Source organism: Ascaphus truei, chromosome 21 (genome assembly GCF_040206685.1).
Source record: "Ascaphus truei isolate aAscTru1 chromosome 21, aAscTru1.hap1, whole genome shotgun sequence".
NCBI classification, from domain to species: domain Eukaryota; kingdom Metazoa; phylum Chordata; class Amphibia; order Anura; family Ascaphidae; genus Ascaphus; species Ascaphus truei.
Genome location: NC_134503.1, coordinates 28,533,091 through 28,551,073, shown reverse-complemented (window position 1 = coordinate 28,551,073; position 17,983 = coordinate 28,533,091). Strand labels below are relative to the sequence as shown.

Below are 17,983 nucleotides of genomic sequence, written 5' to 3'. Positions count from 1 at the left end.
TCCTCCCCCTGTCATTCCCCCCCTCCTCCTCCTCCTGTCATTCCCCCTCCCTCCTCCTCCTGTCATTCCCCCCTCCTCCTCCTGTCATCCCCCCCCTCCTCCTCCTGTCATCCCCCCCCCTCCTCCTCCTGTCATTCCCCCCCTCCTCCTCCTGTCATTCCCCCCCCTCCTCCTCCTGTCATTCCCCCCCCCTCCTCCTCCTGTCATTCCCCCCCCCTCCTCCTGTCATTCCCCCCTCCTCCTCCTGTCATTCCCCCCCCTCCTCCTCCTGTCATTCCCCCCCCCCTCCTCCTGTCATTCCCCCCCTCCTCCTCCTGTCATTCCCCCCCTCCTCCTCCTGTCATTCCCCCCCCATCGCCTCCTGTCATTCCCCCCCATCGCCTCCTGTCATTCCCCCCCCTCCTCCTCCTGTCAATCCCCCCCCCTCCTCCTCCTGTCATTCCCCCCCCTCCTCCTCCTGTCATTCCCCCCCCTCCTCCTCCTGTCATTCCCCCCCTCCTCCTCCTGTCATTCCCCCCCCTCCTCCTCCTGTCATTCCCCCCCTCCTCCTCCTGTCATTCCCCCCCCTCCTCCTGTCATTCCCCCCTCCTCCTGTCATTCCCCCTCCTCCTGTCATTCCCCCCCTCCTCCTGTCATTCCCCCCCTCCTCCTCCTGTCATTCCCCCCCCTCCTCTTCCTGTCATTCCCCCCCTCCTCCTCCTGTCATTCCCCCCTCCTCCTCCTGTCATTCCCCCTCCTCCTCCTGTCATTCCCCCCCCTCTCTCCTGTCATTCCCCCCTCCTCCTGTCATTCCCCCTCCTCCTGTCATTCCCCCCCTCCTCCTCCTGTCATTCCCCCCCTCCTCCTCCTGTCATTCCCCCCCTCCTCCTCCTGTCATTCCCCCCCTCCTCCTGCTCCTGTCATTCCCCCCCCCTCCTCCTGCTCCTGTCATCCCCCCTCCTCCTCCTGTCACCCCCCCTCCTCCTCCTGTCATTCTCCCCCTCCTCCTCCTGTCATTCCCCCCCCTCCTGCTCCTGTCATTCCCCCCCCTCCTGCTCCTGTCATTCCCCCCCTCCTCCTCCTCCTGTCATTCCCCCCCTCCTCCTCCTCCTGTCATTCCCCCCCTCCTCCTCCTCCTGTCATTCCCCCTCCTCCTCCTCCTGTCATCCCCCCCCTCCTCCTCCCCCTCCTCCTGTCATCCCCCCTCCTCCTCCTGTCATCCCCCCTCTCCTCCTCCTGTCATCCCCCCGCTCCTCCTCCTCCTGTCATCCCCCCCTCCTCCTCCTCCTGTCATTCCCCCCTCCTCCTCCTGTCATTCCCCCTCCTCCTCCTTTCATTCCCCCCTCCTCCTCCTGTCATCCCCCCCCCTCCTCCTTTCCCCCTCCTCCCCTCTCCCCCTCCTCCTCCTGTCATTCCCCCCCTCCTCCTCCATTCATTCCCCCCCTCCTCCTCCATTCATTCCCCCCCTCCTCCTCCATTCATTCCCCCCCTCCTCCTGTCATTCCCCCCCTCCTCCTCCTGTCATTCCCCCCCTCCTCCTCCTGTCATTCCCCCCCTCCTCCTCCTGTCATTCCCCCCCTCCTCCTCCTGTCATTTCCCCCCCTCCTCCTCCTGTCATCCCCCCCCCTCCTCCTCCTGTCATCCCCCCCCCCTCCTCCTCCTGTCATTCCCCCCCTCCTCCTCCTCCTGTCACCCCCCCCCCTCCTCCTCCTGTCATTCCCCCCTCCTCCTCCTGTCATTCCCCCCCCCTCCTCCTCCTCCTGTCATTCCCCCCCTCCTCCTCCTGTCATTCCCCCCCCCTCCTCCTCCTGTCATTCCCCCCCCTCCTCTTCCTGTCATTCCCCCCCCTCCTCCTCCTGTCATTCCCCCCCCTCCTCCTCCTGTCATTCCCCCCCCCTCCTCCTCCTGTCATCCCCCCCCTCCTCCTCCTGTCATTCCCCCCCTCCTCCTCCTGTCATTCCCCCCCTTCCTCCTCCTGTCATTCCCCCCCCTCCTCCTCCTGTCATTCCCCCCCTCCTCCTCCTGTCATTCCCCCCCTCCTCCTCCTGTCATTCCCCCCTCCTCCTCCTGTCATTCCCCCCCTCCTCCTCCTGTCATTCCCCCCTCCTCCTCCTGTCATTCCCCCCCTCCTCCTCCTGTCATTCCTCCCCCCTCCTCCTGTCATTCCCCCCCTCCTCCTCCTGTCATTCCCCCCCTCCTCCTCCTGTCATTCCCCCCCTCCTCCTCCTGTCATTCCCCCCCCCTCCTCTTCCTGTCATTCCCCCCTCCTCCTCCTGTCATTCCCCCCTCCTCCTCCTGTCATTCCCCCCTCCTCCTCCTGTCATTCCCCCCCCTCCTCCTGTCATTCCCCCCCTCCTCCTGTCATTCCCCCCATCTCCTGTCATTCCCCCCCTCCTCCTCCTGTCATTCCCCCCCTCCTCCTCCTGTCATTCCCCCCCTCCTCCTCCTGTCATTCCCCCCCCTCCTCCTCCTGTCATTCCCCCCCCCCTCCTCCTGCTCCTGTCATCCCCCCTCCTCCTCCTGTCACCCCCCCCTCCTCCTCCTGTCATTCTCCCCCTCCTCCTCCTGTCATTCCCCCCCTCCTGCTCCTGTCATTCCCCCCCTCCTGCTCCTGTCATTCCCCCCCTCCTCCTCCTCCTGTCATCCCCCCCTCCTCCTCCTCCTGTCATTCCCCCCCTCCTCCTCCTCCTGTCATTCCCCCTCCTCCTCCTCCTGTCATTCCCCCTCCTCCTCCTCCTCCTGTCATCCCCCCCCTCCTCCTGTCATCCCCCCCTCCTCCTGTCATCCCCCCCTCCTCCTCCTGTCATCCCCCCGCTCCTCCTCCTTCTGTCATCCCCCCGCTCCTCCTCCTCCTGTCATCCCCCCCCTCCTCCTCCTGTCATTCCCCCCTCCTCCTCCTGTCATTCCCCCCTCCTCCTCCATTCATTCCCCCCCCCCTCCTCCTGTCATTCCCCCCCTCCTCCTCCTGTCATTCCCCCCCTCCTCCTCCATTCATTCCCCCCCTCCTCCTCCATTCATTCCCCCCCTCCTCCTCCATTCATTCCCCCCCTCCTCCTCCATTCATTCCCCCCCTCTTCCTCCATTCATTCCCCCCTCCTCCTCCTGTCATTCCCCCCCCTCCTCCTCCTGTCATTCCCCCCCTCCTCCTCCTGTCATTCCCCCCCTCCTCCTCCTGTCATTTCCCCCCCTCCTCCTGTCATTCCCCCCCCCCTCCTCCTGTCATCCCCCCCCCTCCTCCTCCTGTCATTCCCCCCCCTCCTCCTCCTGTCATTCCCCCCCTCCTCCTCCTGTCATTCCCCCCTCCTCCTCCTGTCATTCCCCCCCCTCCTCCTCCTCCTGTCATTCCCCCCCTCCTCCTCCTGTCATTCCCCCCCCCTCCTCCTCCTGTCATTCCCCCCCCTCCTCCTCCTGTCATTCCCCCCCCTCCTCCTCCTGTCATTCCCCCCCCCTCCTCCTCCTGTCATTCCCCCCCCCCTCCTCCTCCTGTCATCCCCCCCCCTCCTCCTCCTGTCATTCCCCCCCTTCCTCCTCCTGTCATTCCCCCCCTCCTCCTCCTGTCATTCCCCCCCTCCTCCTCCTGTCATTCCCCCCCTCCTCCTCCTGTCATTCCCCCCCTCCTCCTCCTGTCATTCCCCCCTCCTCCTCCTGTCATTCCCCCCCTCCTCCTCCTGTCATTCCCCCCTCCTCCTCCTGTCATTCCCCCCCTCTTCCTCCTGTCATTCCCCCCCCTCCTCCTCCTGTCATTCCCCCCTCCTCCTCCTGTCACCCCCCCCTCCTCCTCCTGTCATCCCTCCCCTCCTCCTCCTGTCATTCCCCCCTCCTCCTCCTGTCATTCCCACCCGCCTCCTCCTCCTGTCATTCCCCCCCCTCCTCCTTTCATTCCCCCCCCTCCTCCTCCTGTCATTCCCCCCCTCCTCCTCCTGTCATTCCCCCCCTCCTCCTCCTGTCATTCCCCCCCCCTCCTCCTTTCATTCCCCCCTCCTCCTCCTGTCATTCCCCCCTCCTCCTCCTGTCATTCCCCCCCCTCCTCCTCCTGTCATTCCCACCCGCCTCCTCTTCCTGTCATTCCCCCCCCCTCCTCCTCCTGTCATTCCCCCCCCTCCTCCTCCTGTCATTCCCCCCCCTCCTCCTCCTGTCATCCCCCCCCTCCTCCTCCTGTCATTCCCCCCCTCCTGTCATTCCCCCCCCCTGTCATTCCCCCCCCCTCCTCCTGTCATTCCCCCCTCCTCCTCCTGTCATTCCCCCCCTCCTCCTCCTGTCATTCCCCCCTCCTCCTGTCATACCCCCCCTCCTCCTCCATTCATTCCCCCCCCCTCCTGTCATTCCCCCTCCTCCTGTCATCCCCCCCTCCTCCTGTCATTCCCCCCTCCTCCTCCTGTCATTCCCCCCTCCTCCTCCTGTCATTCCCCCCTCCTCCTCCTGTCATTCCCCCCTCCTCCTCCTGTCATTCCCCCCCTCCTCCTCCTGTCATTCCCCCCCCCTCCTCCTCCTCCTGTCATCCCCCCCCCTCCTCCTCCTGTCATTCCCCCCCTCCTCCTCCTGTCATTCCCCCCCTCCTCCTCCTGTCATTCCCCCCCTCCTCCTCCTTCTGTCATTCCCCCCCTCCTCCTCCTCCTGTCATTCCCCCCCTCCTCCTCCTCCGGTCATCCCCCCCCTCCTCCTCCTGTCATCCCCCCCCTCCTCCTCCTGTCATTCCCCCCTCCTCCTGTCATTCCCCCCTCCTACTCCTGTCATTCCCCCCCTCCTACTCCTGTCATCCCCCCCCTCCTCCTCCTGTCATCCCCCCCCTCCTCCTCCTGTCATTCCCCCCCTCCTCCTCCTGTCATCCCCCCCTCCTCCTCCTGTCATCCCCCCCTCCTCCTCCTGTCATTCCCCCCCTCCTCCTCCTTCCCCCCCCTCCTCCTGTCATCCCCCCCCTCCTCCTCCTGTCATTCCCCCCCTCCTCCTCCTGTCATTCCCCCCTCCTCCTCCTGTCATTCCCCCCTCCTCCTCCTGTCATTCCCCCCTCCTCCTCCTGTCATTCCCCACTCCTCCTCCTGTCATTCCCCCCTCCTCCTCCTGTCATTCCCCCCCCTCCTCCTGTCATTCCCCCCCCCTCCTCCTGTCATTCCCCCCCTCCTCCTCCTGTCATTCCCCCCCCTCCTCCTCCTGTCATTCCCCCCTCCTCCTCCTGTCATTCCCCCCCCTCCTCCTGTCATTCCCCCCCTCCTCCTCCTGTCATTCCCCCCCTCCTCCTCCTGTCATTCCCCCCCTCCTCCTCCTGTCATTCCCCCCCTCCTCCTCCTGTCATTCCCCCCCTCCTCCTCCTGTCATTCCCCCCCTCCTCCTCCTGTCATTCCCCCCCTCCTCCTCCTGTCATTCCCCCCCTCCTCCTCCTGTCATTCCCCCCCTCCTCCTCCTGTCATTCCCCCCCTCCTCCTCCTGTCATTCCCCCCCTCCTCCTCCTGTCATCCCCCCCCTCCTCCTCCTGTCATCCCCCCCTCCTCCTCCTGTCATTCCCCCCCTCCTCCTCCTGTCATTCCCCCCCCTCCTCCTGTCATTTCCCCCCCCTCCTCCTGTCATTCCCCCCCCCCTCCTCCTCCTGTCATCCCCCCCCCTCCTCCTCCTGTCATTCCCCCCCCATCTCCTCCTGTCATTCCCCCCCCTCCTCCTCCTGTCATTCCCCCCCCCTCCTCCTCCTGTCATTTCCCCCCCCTCCTCCTGTCATTCCCCCCCCCCTCCTCCTCCTCCTGTCATCCCCCCCCCTCCTCCTCCTGTCATTCCCCCCCCATCTCCTCCTGTCATTCCCCCCCCTCCTCCTCCTGTCATTCCCCCCCCTCCTCCTCCTGTCATTCCCCCCCTCCTCCTCCTGTCATTCCCCCCCTCCTCCTCCTGTCATTCCCCCCCTCCTCCTCCTCCTGTCATTCCCCCCCCCTCCTCCCCCTCCTCCTGTCATTCCCCCCCCCTCCTCCTCCTGTCATTCCCCCCCTCCTCCTCCTGTCATTCCCCCCCCTCCTCCTCCTGTCATTCCCCCCCCCCTCCTCCTGTCATTCCCCCCCTCCTCCTCCTGTCACCCCCCCCCCTCCTCCTCCTGTCATTCCCCCCCTTCCTCCTCCTGTCATTCCCCCCCTTCCTCCTCCTGTCATTCCCCCCCTCCTCCTCCTGTCATTCCCCCCCTCCTCCTCCTGTCATTCCCCCCCTCCTCCTCCTGTCATTCCCCCCTCCTCCTCCTGTCATTCCCCCCCCTCCTCCTCCTGTCATTCCCCCCCTCCTCCTCCTGTCATTCCCCCCCCTCCTCCTCCTGTCATTCCCCCCCTCTCCTCCTGTCATTCCCCCCCTCCTCCTCCTGTCATTCCCCCCCCTCCTCCTCCTGTCACCCCCCCCCTCCTCCTCCTGTCATCCCTCCCCTCCTCCTCCTGTCATTCCCCCCTCCTCCTCCTGTCATTCCCACCCGCCTCCTCCTCCTGTCATTCCCCCCCCTCCTCCTTTCATTCCCCCCCCTCCTCCTCCTGTCATTCCCCCCCTCCTCCTCCTGTCATTCCCCCCCCCCTCCTCCTTTCATTCCCCCCTCCTCCTCCTGTCATTCCCCCCCTCCTCCTCCTGTCATTCCCCCTCCTCCTCCTGTCATTCCCCCCCCTCCTCCTCCTGTCATTCCCACCCGCCTCCTCTTCCTGTCATTCCCCCCCCCTCCTCCTCCTGTCATTCCCCCCCTCCTCCTCCTGTCATTCCCCCCCCTCCTCCTCCTGTCATCCCCCCCCTCCTCCTCCTGTCATTCCCCCCCTCCTGTCATTCCCCCCCCTGTCATTCCCCCCCCCTCCTCCTGTCATTCCCCCCTCCTCCTCCTGTCATTCCCCCCCTCCTCCTGTCATACCCCCCCTCCTCCTCCATTCATTCCCCCCCCTCCTGTCATTCCCCCTCCTCCTGTCATCCCCCCCTCCTCCTGTCATTCCCCCCTCCTCCTCCTGTCATTCCCCCCTCCTCCTCCTGTCATTCCCCCTCCTCCTCCTGTCATTCCCCCCCTCCTCCTCCTGTCATTCCCCCCCCCTCCTCCTCCTCCTGTCATCCCCCCCCCCTCCTCCTCCTGTCATTCCCCCCCTCCTCCTCCTGTCATTCCCCCCCTCCTCCTCCTCCTGTCATTCCCCCCCTCCTCCTCCTTCTGTCATTCCCCCCCTCCTCCTCCTCCTGTCATCCCCCCCCTCCTCCTCCTGTCATCCCCCCCCTCCTCCTCCTGTCATCCCCCCCCTCCTACTCCTGTCATTCCCCCCTCCTACTCCTGTCATCCCCCCCCTCCTCCTGTCATCCCCCCCCCTCCTCCTCCTGTCATCCCCCCCCTCCTCCTCCTGTCATCCCCCCCTCCTCCTCCTGTCATTCCCCCCCTCCTCCTCCTGTCATCCCCCCCTCCTCCTCCTGTCATCCCCCCCTCCTCCTCCTGTCATCCCCCCCCTCCTCCTCCTGTCATTCCCCCCCTCCTCCTCCTGTCATTCCCCCCCCTACCTCCTCCTGTCATCCCCCCCCCTCCTCCTCCTGTCATTCCCCCCTCTCCTCCTCCTGTCATTCCCCCCTCCTCCTCCTGTCATTCCCCCCTCCTCCTCCTGTCATTCCCCCCCTCCTCCTCCTGTCATTCCCCCCTCCTCCTCCTGTCATTCCCCCCTCCTCCTCCTGTCATTCCCCCCCCTCCTCCTGTCATTCCCCCCCCCTCCTCCTGTCATTCCCCCCCCTCCTCCTCCTGTCATTCCCCCCCCTCCTCCTCCTGTCATTCCCCCCTCCTCCTCCTGTCATTCCCCCCTCCTCCTCCTGTCATTCCCCCCCTCCTCCTGTCATTCCCCCCCTCCTCCTCCTGTCATTCCCCCCCCTCCTCCTCCTGTCATTCCCCCCCTCCTCCTCCTGTCATTCCCCCCTCCTCCTCCTGTCATTCCCCCCCTCCTCCTCCTGTCATCCCCCCCCTCCTCCTCCTGTCATCCCCCCCCTCCTCCTCCTGTCATTCCCCCCCTCCTCCTCCTGTCATTCCCCCCTCCTCCTCCTGTCATTCCCCCCCTCCTCCTCCTGTCATTCCCCCCCCTCCTCCTCCTGTCATTCCCCCCCTCCTCCTCCTGTCATTCCCCCCCCTCCTCCTCCTGTCATTCCCCCCTCCTCCTCCTGTCATTCCCCCCTCCTCCTCCTGTCATTCCCCCCTCCTCCTCCTGTCATTCCCCCCTCCTCCTCCTGTCATTCCCCCCTCCTCCTCCTGTCATTCCCCCCTCCTCCTCCTGTCATTCCCCCCTCCTCCTCCTGTCATTCCCCCCCTCCTCCTCCTGTCATTCCCCCCTCCTCCTCCTGTCATTCCCCCCCTCCTCCTGTCATTCCCACCCGCCTCCTCCTCCTGTCATTCCCACCCGCCTCCTGTCATTCCCCCCCTCCTCCTCCTGTCATTCCCCCCTCCTCCTCCTGTCATTCCCCCCTCCTCCTCCTGTCATTCCCCCCTCCTCCTCCTGTCATTCCCCCCTCCTCCTCCTGTCATCCCCCCCTCCTCCTCCTGTCATTCCCCCCCTCCTCCTCCTGTCATTCCCCCCCTCCTCCTCCTGTCATTCCCCCCCCTCCTCCTCCTGTCATTCCCCCCTCCTCCTCCTGTCATTCCCCCCTCCTCCTCCTGTCATTCCCCCCTCCTCCTCCTGTCATTCCCCCCTCCTCCTCCTGTCATTCCCCCCTCCTCCTCCTGTCATTCCCCCCCTCCTCCTCCTGTCATTCCCCCCTCCTCCTCCTGTCATTCCCCCCCTCCTCCTGTCATTCCCACCCGCCTCCTCCTCCTGTCATTCCCACCCGCCTCCTGTCATTCCCCCCCTCCTCCTCCTGTCATTCCCCCCTCCTCCTCCTGTCATTCCCCCCTCCTCCTCCTGTCATTCCCCCCTCCTCCTCCTGTCATTCCCCCCTCCTCCTCCTGTCATCCCCCCCTCCTCCTCCTGTCATTCCCCCCCTCCTCCTCCTGTCATTCCCCCCCTCCTCCTCCTGTCATTCCCCCCCTCCTCCTCCTGTCATTCCCCCCCTCCTCCTCCTGTCATCCCCCCCCCCTCCTCCTCCTGTCATTCCCCCCCTCCTCCTCCTGTCATTCCCCCCCTCCTCCTCCTGTCATTCCCCCCCTCCTCCTCCTGCCATTCCCCCCCTCCTCCTCCTGTCATTCCCCCCCCTCCTCCTGTCATTCCCCCCCTCCTCCTGTCATTCCCCCCCCTCCTCCTCCTATCATTCCCCCCCTCCTCCTCCTGTCATTCCCCCCCTCCTCCTCCTGTCATTCCCCCCCTCCTCCTCCTGTCATTCCCCCCTCCTCCTCCTGTCATTCCCCCCCCTCCTCCTCCTGTCATTCCCCCCCCTCCTCCTCCTGTCATTCCCCCCCCCTCCTCCTCCTGTCATTCCCCCCCTCCTCCTCCTGTCATTCCCCCCTCCTCCTCCTGTCATTCCCCCCCCTCATCCTCCTGTCATTCCCCCCCCCTCCTCCTCCTGTCATTCCCCCCCCCCTCCTCCTCCTGTCATTCCCCCCCCCTCCTCCTCCTGTCATTCCCCCCCCTCCTCCTGTCATTCCCCCCCCCCCTCCTCCTCCTGTCATTCCCCCCCCTCCTCCTCCTGTCATCCCCCCCCCTCCTCCTCCTGTCATTCCCCCCCTCCTGTCATTCCCCCCCCCTGTCATTCCCCCCTCCTCCTCCTGTCATTCCCCCCTCCTCCTCCTGTCATTCCCCCCCCTCCTCCTCCTGTCATTCCCCCCTCCTCCTCCTGTCATTCCCCCCTCCTCCTCCTGTCATTCCCCCCCCTCCTCCTCCTCCTGTCATTCCCCCCCCCATCTCCTCCTCCTGTCACCCCCCCTCCTCCTCCTGTCATTCCCCCCCTCCTCCTCCTGTCATTCCCCCCCTCCTCCTGTCATCCCCCCCCTCCTCCTCCTGTCATCCCCCCCCCTCCTCCTCCTGTCATTCCCCCCCTCCTGTCATCCCCCCCCCTGTTATTCCCCCCCCTCCTCCTGTCATTCCCCCCCCTCCTCCTGTCATTCCCCCCTCCTCCTCCTGTCATTCCCCCCTCCTCCTCCTGTCATTCCCCCCCTCCTCCTCCTGTCATTCCCCCCCCCTCCTCCTCCTGTCATTCCCCCCCCCCTCCTCCTCCTGTCATTCCCCCCCCCCTCCTCCTCCTGTCATTCCCCCCCCCTCCTCCTCCTGTCATTCCCCCCCCTCCTCCTGTCATTCCCCCCCCCTCCTCCTCCTGTCATTCCCCCCCCTCCTCCTCCTGTCATTCCCCCCCTCCTGTCATTCCCCCCCCCTGTCATTCCCCCCTCCTCCTCCTGTCATTCCCCCCTCCTCCTCCTGTCATTCCCCCCCCTCCTCCTCCTGTCATTCCCCCCTCCTCCTCCTGTCATTCCCCCCTCCTCCTCCTGTCATTCCCCCCCCTCCTCCTCCTCCTGTCATTCCCCCCCCCCATCTCCTCCTCCTGTCACCCCCCCTCCTCCTCCTGTCATTCCCCCCCCTCCTCCTCCTGTCATTCCCCCCCTCCTCCTGTCATCCCCCCCCCTCCTCCTCCTGTCATCCCCCCCCCTCCTCCTCCTGTCATTCCCCCCCTCCTGTCATCCCCCCCCTGTTATTCCCCCCCCTCCTCCTGTCATTCCCCCCCCTCCTCCTGTCATTCCCCCCTCCTCCTCCTGTCATTCCCCCCTCCTCCTCCTGTCATTCCCCCCCTCCTCCTCCTGTCATTCCCCCCTCCTCCTCCTGTCATTCCCCCCCTCCTCCTCCTGTCATTCCCCCCCTCCTCCTCCTGTCATTCCCCCCCTCCTCCTCCTGTCATTCCCCCCCTCCTCCTCCTGTCATTCCCCCCCCTCCTCCTCCTCCTGTCATTCCCCCCCCTCCTCCTCCTCCTGTCATTCCCCCCCTCCTCCTCCTCCTGTCATTCCCCCCCTCCTCCTCCTGTCATTCCCCCCCCTCCTCCTCCTCCTGTCATTCCCCCCCCATCTCCTCCGCCTGTCACCCCCCCTCCTCCTCCTGTCATTCCCCCCTCCTCCTCCTGTCATTCCCCCCCTCCTCCTCCTGTCATTCCCCCCTCCTCCTCCTGTCATTCCCCCCCTCCTCCTCCTGTCATTCCCCCCCTCCTCCTCCTGTCATTCCCCCCCTCCTCCTCCTGTCATTCCCCCCCTCCTCCTCCTGTCATTCCCCCCCCCCTCCTCCTCCTCCTCCTGTCATTCCTCCCCTCCTCCTGTCATTCCCCCCCTCCTCCTCCTCCTGTCATTCCCCCCCTCCTCCTCCTCCTGTCATCCCCCCCCTCCTCCTCCTGTCATTCCCCCCTCCTCCTCCTGTCATTCCCCCCTCCTCCTCCTGTCATTCCCCCCTCCTCCTCCTGTCATTCCCCCCTCCTCCTCCTGTCATTCCCCCCTCCTCCTCCTGTCATCCCCCCCTCCTCCTCCTGTCACCCCCCCCTCCTCCTCCTTTCATCCCCCCCCTCCTCCTCCTGTCATTCCCCCCTCCTCCTCCATGTCATTCCCCCCTCCTCCTCCATTCATTCCCCCCCTCCTCCTCCATTCATTCCCCCCTCCTCCTCCTGTCATTCCCCCCTCCTCCTGTCATTCCCCCCTCCTCCTGTCATTCCCCCCTCCTCCTCCTGTCATTCCCCCCTCCTCCTCCTGTCATTCCCCCCCCCTCCTCCTCCTGTCATTCCCCCCCCCTCCTCCTCCTGTCATTCCCCCCCCCCCCTCCTCCTGTCATTCCCCCCTCCTCCTCCTCCTGTCATTCCCCCCCCCTCCTCCTCCTGTCATTCCCCCCCCCTCCTCCTCCTGTCATTCCCCCCCCCTCCTCCTCCTGTCATTCCCCCCCCCCTCCTCCTCCTGTCATTCCCCCCCCCCTCCTCCTCCTGTCATTCCCCCCCCCCTCCTCCTCCTGTCATTCCCCCCCCTCCTCCTCCTGTCATTCCCCCCCCTCCTCCTCCTGTCATTCCCCCCCCCTCCTCCTCCTGTCATTCCCCCCCCCCTCCTCCTCCTGTCATCCCCCCCCCCTCCTCCTCCTGTCATCCCCCCCCCCTCCTCCTCCTGTCATCCCCCCCCCTCCTCCTCCTGTCATTCCCCCCCCCCTCCTGTCATTCCCCCCCTCCTGTCATTCCCCCCCTCCTGTCATTCCCCCCCTCCTGTCATTCCCCCCCTCCTGTCATTCCCCCCCCTCCTGTCATTCCCCCCCCCTCCTCCTGTCATTCCCCCCCCTCCTCCTGTCATTCCCCCCCCCCTCCTCCTGTCATTCCCCCCCCCTCCTCCTGTCATTCCCCTCCTCCTCCTGTCATTCCCCCCCTCCTCCTCCTGTCATTCCCCCCCCCCCTCGTCACTCCCCACCCATCCCCTCGCCACTCCCCACCCATCCCCTCGCCACTCCCCACCCATCCCCTCGCCACTCCCCACCCATCCCCTCGCCACTCCCCCCGTCACTCCCCCCTCCTCCCCCCGTCACTCCCCCCCCCTCCTGTCACCTGGCTGGGGGTGGCCCTGTCTCTTTTCCCCGCCCCCCCCCATCTCCTGACCTGGCTAGTGTCACTTCTTCCGCTCCTCCTCCTGTCACCTGACTGGGTGCCCCAGTCACCCCCCCCCTCACAATTTTCTTCCACCCTCCACCTTAGGGAAGAATCGTCGTTTGAAGCAAGCCAAGGAGGAGGCTCAGGCAGAGATTGAACAGTACCGAATGCAGCGGGAGAAGGACTTCAAGTCTAAAGAGGCCGCTGTATGTATTAACCCCAAGTCCCCACCCTAAAACCCACCCTGCTCGAGTCACCAACCCATTCCCCCCCCCCATCCTGAACGAGTCGCAAAGCTATTTGCGTTATATGTATGTATGTCTTTATATAGCGCCATTAAAGTACATAGCGCGTCACAGCAGTAATACACGCGATATAATCATATAAATAACAAATAATACAAATAACAGATCATGGGAATAAGCGCTTCACACATAAGTTACACTTAGGAAAAGGAGTCCCTGCTCCGAAGAGCTTACAATCTAATTGGTTAGTAGGAAGAACGTACAGAGACTGTAGGAGGGTGTTCTGCTAAGTGTGTCTGCAAGGGGCCAAGGTTTATGTATCAGGTGTAAATTATCAGCCACAGAGCTACTCGTATGCTTCCTTAAGCAGGGTCTTAAAGGTGGATAGAGAGTGTGCTAGTCGGGTATTGAGGGGAAGAGCATTCCAGAGGTGTGGGGCAGTCAGTGAGAAAGGTTTAAGGCGGGAGAGGGCTTTAGATACAAAGGGGGTAGAGAGAAGACATCCTTGAGCAGAACGCAAGAGTCGGGATGGTGCATAGCGAGAAATTAGGGCTGAGATGTAATCAAAAGGAAACTTATCAAAATGTGGCGCTCTAAATATTCAGATATCAATCATAAAGAGTATAAATTAATATAACAGTGATACTTATATAAACATATAGGAAGATGCAGCTGTGACCCGGCTGAGGTTTGCTCGGTCAATCCTCTTGGTACGGAATGGCGATGGGGTCTCCGGGAAGCGCAATATATGTAATAAAGAATAAAACAGTGATGGTGCAATATTGTTAAAGCAAGGTTAGTGAATTCAAATAGTGATGACACGGCTTTCTATATATATACTCACAAACGTGTGAGGTTTTGCAGGCACATAAAGGTATCTTTTAAGGCATTCATTCAATCGCCAGGAGATGCAGAGATCAGTGTTTCCCCGTATGTATGGACTCCCAGGGACCTTATTTAAAAGATACAACTGGACATAGTGCAGACTGTATATATAGTTTATCAAAGGTAAGTAAAATCAGTTACACTCACATATTTTCAGATACAGGTAAGCATTTTAGATCGCAATGGATCTCTCTGGCTGGGTCGATGGTGTCTCAGCTTCCCCTCTCTCGTGGCGTGCGTTCCACCAGTGCGTTCCAGACACCGGAAGTGATGTCATCCGCCGCGTCCACTTCCTGGGGTTCCAGCCGTCTCAGGGATAGAGCGTCACTCTACGCGTTTCACCACATATGTGGTGAAACGCGTAGAGTGGCGCTCTATCCCTGAGACGGCTGGAACCCCAGGAAGTGGACGCGGCGGATGACATCACTTCCGGTGTCTGGAACGCACTGGTGGAACGCACGCCACGAGAGAGGGGAAGCTGAGACACCATCGACCCAGCCAGAGAGATCCATTGCGATCTAAAATGCTTACCTGTATCTGAAAATATGTGAGTGTAACTGATTTTACTTACCTTTGATAAACTATATATACAGTCTGCACTATGTCCAGTTGTATCTTTTAAATAAGGTCCCTGGGAGTCCATACATACGGGGAAACACTGATCTCTGCATCTCCTGGCGATTGAATGAATGCCTTAAAAGATACCTTTATGTGCCTGCAAAACCTCACACGTTTGTGAGTATATATATAGAAAGCCGTGTCATCACTATTTGAATTCACTAACCTTGCTTTAACAATATTGCACCATCACTGTTTTATTCTTTATTACATATATTGCGCTTCCCGGAGACCCCATCGCCGGGCTGAGATGTAAGGAGGGGCAGAAGAATGTAAAGCTTTAAAAGTGAGGAGGCGAATTGAGTGTGAGATGCGGGATTTGATAGGAAGCCAGGAGAGGGATTTCAGCAGGGGAGACGCGGAGACAGATTTAGGAAAGAGTAGAGTGATTCTAAGATTAAGCTTGGCACATACGGGGTAGACGCCAGTGGTTGGGATATGGGAGGTGTAGGATGAGTAGGCCCCTGGGGTCAGTGTGTGCCTGCTCTTGTAAGGGGATAAGCCCAGCCGGAGACTTGGGACATCTGACTACATCTCTGTTGTCCTCCAGGCCCTGGGCTCCCACGGCAGTTGCACGGAGGAGGTGGAGAAAGAGACCTCTGAGAAGATGGTCATCATCGAAGCCGACTACAAGAAGAACAGGGAGTTGGTCGTGGAAAGCATCCTGTCCTTGGTGTGCGAAATCAAGCCGGAGATCCACATCAACTACCGCGTGAGCGGCTAGACTGAGCCGCCAGCGCCCCCCAGCGTCTGTCTGCCCCCCCCTTTACTTCGGTGTTATTTATTTCGCTGTATGTTTCACCGAATACCCACAAATCTGCTGTTTATCTAGTATCCGTCAGTAGCACGTGAGTCTTTGCAAAGCCTGGGAGGTGAAAGACAGGGAGGGACCCGGCGCCCGAGATTACGCGGCACGTCCCGTGTGTCGGGGGAACAGGCTTACACAGCAGGATTGGCCCGTAGCTCTTGTGTGTTAAGTTTTTGCACAAGAGCAGGTTTCCGGCATGTTAGAGGAAGTGACCCGGGAGAGGATGGTGAAACGGTGTCAGCGTTTTCGGCTTTGTGAAGGCGTGCTGGTTTTAATCTGAAAGTGCGTTCTTGCTGGCACAGCCGCGTCCCGTTCTGTTTAGTCGTCTGTCTAATTGGCTTCTTGTCCAGAAAGATCGTTTCTTTCTCTTTCTTTTTAGAAGTAAAATGTCTTGAGCTTTCTCTGGAGACCTGTGTCTTTATTCATTGGTATTAATGTAACTCGGCTTTGTTCTTAAGGCACAAGTAGCAGATCTTTTCCCACCATCCACAGCTTGCATGTGTCAAAGCCTATGTATTTCTCTTAGGGGCGCAGACAGGATATATACTCTGTGCTCATTTTATCCCCATTGCCAGCAAGGGGTTAATGGCTGATGGGGGCCCGGCCGCCTGGCGCTTGAACTCTGGCGGGGCCTAACTTCTGTGTCCTGCTGCCGGGCTCCTGGTTGCTGCTTGGCTCTCCGCAGCTGATGTCGCCTCTTCCCACGCCGTCCTCTCTCTCACGCCAGTGTGTTGGAAGCTGGGCCTGACTTCCGCCATCCACTGGTGGGGGAGAGAGAGGCAGGCACCACCTGGACAGAGCTGGGGCCTGGTGGTGGTGGCAACCAGAGGTAAGTGGTATTTGTGGTTGGGTGGGAGGGGGGGGGGGAGAGTTAGTAGTGTTGTTTGTACTAGGGGAGGGGGGGTGTAAATGATTTTTGTATCTGGGGGTGTGTAGTGTGTTTGTATTTGGAGTGGGTGTGTTGTAATGGGGAGGTGTGTGAGGGGGTAATTGATTGATAGCGGTGGGAGTGGGGAGATAAATACAGGTGTGAAAGGGGGAGGGCTTGCCATGCCTCTGACTTGGGGAGTGGGGGGCCGGAGCAAAGCTCTAGTATATCTGTCTGTGGCCCTGCGCCATTGCAGATCCTTATTACCACCAGCTCGTCCTCTAACCATTGCACGAATTCATTACCCCCCTGATGTGTGCAATACTAAACCCCGCTTGTAAACGCAGTCATTCTCCAGGATCACATTTGAATCAGGTGCGTCAATTTTAGTGCTAAAAAAGAACTCCAAACCTTTATAAAATGTACATGGCATGTTTTGAAGGTCGTTATGTTATGCATAGTCCGATGTTTAATTCATTTTGACGCATTGCATCATGTTCAAGCCGCAATACTAATGTTATATACATTATACCGCGCTGTGGGGTTACCCCCATCCACACCCTGCAAGTACTGTACTACTGATGTACCGAGTACCCGGACCCGGCAGCAGGGTGCTGGGACCGGCACCGGGTCGGAACCTTGTTGAGCCGACGGGAGCAGCAGGAACAGAGCAAACGGCTGATGCCTGTGGGAGCCGGGAAACCATGTGACCGGAGCAGGAGCGTTCCTATTGGACAGCCAGCTCCTCCATGCTGCTTTCTCTGTTCCTGCTGTTCCCGTTGGCTCAACAAGGACTTCGGCTGCTGCCACCGCCACTAGGACGTCCTGCTGCTGCTGCGCCTAGATGTCGCTGCGGTCTTCCTCACCCTGCAGGTAAGTGCCTTCCTGGTAACCGGGTACCCGTCCGGGTAAACTGATTCATTTTGCCCGGGTACCCGTTACCCGGTTTTAGAAAAATATAGGACCCGGTACCACACCCTGTAAATACCCTATTTCAGTGTCTCAATGTGAGTAATGGAAAGTTACTCCTTTGCCCGTCTCTTAAGGCGTTTACACCAGATGTGTGTCAGTGCTCAGTCTCGTACCTGGTCAGGGTGCTGGGTCGGTGCAGGCCGGGCTCAGTCTCAGACCTGGTCAGGGTGCTAGGTCAGTGCAGGCCGGGCTCAGTCTCTCAGACCTGGTCAGGGTGCTGGGTCAGTGCAGGCTGGGCTCAGTCAGACCTGGTCAGGGTGCTGGGTCAGTGGAGGCTGGGCTCAGTCTCTCAGAACTGGTCAGGGTGCTGGGTCAGTGCAGGCTGGGCTCAGTCTCAGACCTGGTCAGGGTGCTGGGTCAGTGCAGGCTGGGCTCAATCTCTCACACCTGGTCAGGGTGCTGGGTCAGTGCAGGCTGGGCTCATTCTCTCAGACCTGGTCAGGGTGCTGGGTCAGTGCAGGCCGGGCTCAGTCTCTCAGACCTGGTCAGGGTGCTGGGTCAGTGCAGGCCGGGCTCAGTCTCTCAGACCTGGTTAGGGTGCTGGGTCAGTGCAGGCCGGGCTCAGTCTCTCAGACCTGGTCAGGGTGCTGGGTCAGTGCAGGCTGGGCTCAGTCAGACCTGGTCAGGGTGCTGGGTCAGTGTAGGCCGGGCATAGATATGTAGATGGAACAGTGTTGGGCGCCAGGAACTTTTATAGTATAAACAGGAGCTTTATTCACATCCGTTGATAATGCTAGCCATACAAAAAACAAACTTTATTAGACATATTAACTGGTGGCAAATAATGATTACTCTGTGCTTCTTCCCTTGGTATCTCTCACTCGTACACTGGGGAAGTACTTATACCTGTGTCCTTTAGCAATGTTTGATTGGCAATCTCTTGCCCATGTATCTGATGGACACTGGTTGGGGGACACTTCTCGGGGATCAGTATCCCGTTACTATGGCCGGCATTCTTCCTCTATATTTATCAGATCGGGAGGTTACGAGGGATCTGTTGGTGGGAACACACTATCTTCAGAGATCAGTATCCTGTCTAACACGTCCATACCTATTGGATCACTAGGGATTCTCCGGTGAGCCTGATCCAACTATACTCCAGAGTTTCTACTCTGAGAACGCCCTGCTGAGCACTTG

At 61.2% G+C, this 17,983-nt stretch overlaps 1 protein-coding gene across 1 annotated transcript in view; it reads left to right on the top strand.

Moving 5' to 3' along the window:
* ATP6V1G1 (ATPase H+ transporting V1 subunit G1) overlaps positions 1–15,406 on the top strand; it is a 17,536-nt gene extending 2,130 nt beyond the window's left edge. Inside the window, exons 2-3 of the mRNA XM_075579491.1 lie at positions 12,556–12,656; positions 14,749–15,406. Coding sequence (XP_075435606.1) covers positions 12,556–12,656; positions 14,749–14,922 — 275 coding nt within the window. The 3' untranslated portion in view covers positions 14,923–15,406. The remainder of the gene's footprint in view (positions 1–12,555; positions 12,657–14,748) is intronic.
* The last annotated feature ends 2,577 nt before the right edge of the window (positions 15,407–17,983 follow it).